Below are 2761 nucleotides of genomic sequence, written 5' to 3'. Positions count from 1 at the left end.
TCTCATGTGCTCCAGCACTGCCCGTCCACGCCCACCAGCACCACCCACCCCCCAGCACTCTGGCACCGCCCACTAGCCAGCACTCCAGCACTGCCCACGCCTTCCAACACTGCACTCTCACGTGCTCCAGCACTGCCCGGCCACGCCCACCAGCACCACCCACCCGTGCCCACGCCCTCTGGCACCTTCCGCCCCTTAGCGCTCCAGCACCACCTGCCCACGCCCTCCAGCACTGCCCACGCCCTCCAGCACTGCACTCTCATGCTCCAGCACTGCCCGGCCATGCCCACCAGTACCACCCGCCCCCCAGCACTCCTGCACCGCTTGCCCATGTCCTCTAGTACTTCCCGCCCACCCCCACGCACTCCAGCACTGCCTGCCCATTGTACCCACACATACTCATTCCAGCATCAGCTGGTCTTGCTCCAGGGTGAAGCCCTTTCTGTCCCACTGCCTTCCCCCGCCACCACCTGGAGCTAAGTGCCTCTGAGTGGAGAACCTTCTCTGCCCACCTGATACCCCAGGTTATTAGCTCCTTGCTCCCTGGCAGACTGCTGTGACCCTTTCTCTGTGTTCTGTGTGCAGGTGGAGCATGAGCGGAGGAGGCTGAAGAGGGACCGTGCTGGCCTCTCACTGCCAGATGCCTGTGGACTTCCTATGTCTGACTCTGGGCAGAATAAGGCATCAACCTCAGGACAGGTAAGAACAGGGAGGGGAGCCTGAGCATGTGACCCTGGCAGAGTCCCGCCTGCTCTGGTCTAGTCCTGCCCCAAGCAGACTGAGGACTAAAGGCCTTCTCTTTGCATTTTCTTCCCAGGAGGAGGCCCGGACTCTCCATAGGCGACTCGCCGAGTTGCAGAAGCAGGTTAGGAGTAGAAAACCTCTCATCTAGATGGTCGTATCTGCACGGGTGGGACACACCAGTGTGGAAACTCCTAGGAATGGGGGCCTGGAAGGGGCCTGGCTCTGAGGGAGCTTGTAGCACTGGGCCAGCCCTGGCTGTGAGGGGGCTGTAGTGCTAGGGCCCAGGGCAGAGCAGGTCTGTGAAGGAAGAAGCAGCTGTGAGGGGATCTCAGTGCCAGGCTGGGCAGAGCTTTGAGGGCACTCATAGCACTGGAATCCCAGACCAGGTAAGGCGTGGCTGTGACAGGGCTCACAGTACTGAGGCACCAGGTGGGCCGCAGCTGGGAGGGGGCTGTAGCATTGGGGTGCTGAGGAGGGTGGGGCATGGATGGGAGGGTTTGTAGCATTGGGGTGCTGGGCGGGGCAGGGCATGGCTGTGAGTGGGCTGGTAGCCCTGGGGCGCTGGGCCTGGGGGGGGCATGACTGTTGGGGAACTGGTAGCACTGGGGCAGGATCTTGAGAGAAGCAGAAGCCAGGCAAGTCACTCCTTTTCCTTCGGCCCCTTGAGCTCAACCTGTTCCTCTTCCTTCAGGTGTCTCTTCTGCAAACCCAGCTGGTGCTGGAGCGGAAGCACAAGCAGGACTACATCAAGTGCTGTGCAAAGACCAGCCAGGAGCTGTCGGGCCTACACCAGGAGCTCTCTCACTCCTTAGCAGCTGTGGCCAGGGAGCCCAAGGCTGCTGTTCTAGAAGCAGAAACGCGGAAGCTGGATGAATCCCTGAACCACAGCTTGGCCTTGGTGGCTCTAGGGTGGGACGGCCAATCTCCTGAGATACACCCTCTGAGTTCCACACCCAGAGCAGCCCAGCAGAATGAGTTGAGGTAGCAGGATCAGCGTTCAGCAAATGGGTCACAACATGGGCAAGGTCCAACCCTACGTGTGGTTTGGCAGTGCCGTTTTCAAAGGTGCCATGGACAATAGACTCTTGCCCACCTTGCCGAAGAATCCTACGTGGCAGTGGAAAAGGTGGTGATTGTCCCTTCAAGAGCCATCCCTTCTGTTTTCATGGGCCAGACCTCCTCAGGGTCCAGCCTGCCCGCTGACGTGGCCCCGATTCTCATAGCCCCAGCCGAATACCAGTCCTCAGGAACATTGAACCACATGGTTGGTTGTGGCATATGGGAGGATGGAACCAATAAGAACATGGGTTTTCCCCCTTCTTCACAGCCTGTGTATCCTGGGGAATGTCCCCAGAGTGTGCAGAGACCTGCTGCAGGGAGTGAATTCAGGAGCGTGGGGTTGTGTCAAAGCTGAGACCTGGGGCGGGGGGCAATAGTGCTCACTATGGAAACACCATAGGCAGCAGTGTTCACCATGGAAACTTTCCAGCCGGACTATGCTAGGGGATCAGAGGCTGGAGCTGGCCTGAGCAGGGCTCAGAGATTGGAGGCGAGCTGGAAAAAGCCTCTAGGGTTGACTGGCCGCAGCAGGTTGGTGGAATTTTCCTTTTCTGAAGCACACGATTGTTGCCTGCCCCAGAAATGTTGCTGTTACAAGGTGCCCCCAGAGATTGCCCTCCTGCTGCCTGGAGAGCTGCTCCCAAATGACTCGTACTGTTTCCCTTTTAGTAAGAGCTCCAGCGGGAGCTGTATTTTCAGCTTTTACAATAAAGTTATTCCCTATGAAAGAGGTTTATTTTCCCTCGTTTCATCTTTTCCCTCTATCAAAAACCTCCTTCCATGTGGCTCCAGTTCTAAAAATGTCCTTGGGGCTTTCTCTTCCTGCCCTGCGCTTCAGTACCGTGAGATGGGCCCTGTCCTGCAGTGGAGCTCTTCCTTGTGCAGTTTGCTTTGTGCCTGGCTGAGCTGTGAGGAAGCTGGGCAGAAGGGGATAGCCCCAGGAAATCTCTTCTCCTGC

At 58.2% G+C, this 2761-nt stretch overlaps 1 protein-coding gene across 1 annotated transcript in view; it reads left to right on the top strand.

The window, feature by feature from the left end:
- Positions 1-2526, top strand: part of CEP250 (centrosomal protein 250) — a 122002-nt gene extending 119476 nt beyond the window's left edge. The window contains exons 31-33 of the mRNA XM_029912595.1: positions 586-699; positions 818-865; positions 1436-2526. Coding sequence (XP_029768455.1) covers positions 586-699; positions 818-865; positions 1436-1729 — 456 coding nt within the window. The 3' untranslated portion in view covers positions 1730-2526. The remainder of the gene's footprint in view (positions 1-585; positions 700-817; positions 866-1435) is intronic.
- The last annotated feature ends 235 nt before the right edge of the window (positions 2527-2761 follow it).

Source organism: Terrapene carolina, unplaced genomic scaffold (genome assembly GCF_002925995.2).
Source record: "Terrapene carolina triunguis isolate 2854851 unplaced genomic scaffold, T_m_triunguis-2.0 Scaffold233, whole genome shotgun sequence".
Lineage (NCBI taxonomy): Eukaryota > Metazoa > Chordata > Testudines > Emydidae > Terrapene > Terrapene triunguis.
This window is presented reverse-complemented; position numbering and strand designations above follow the sequence as displayed.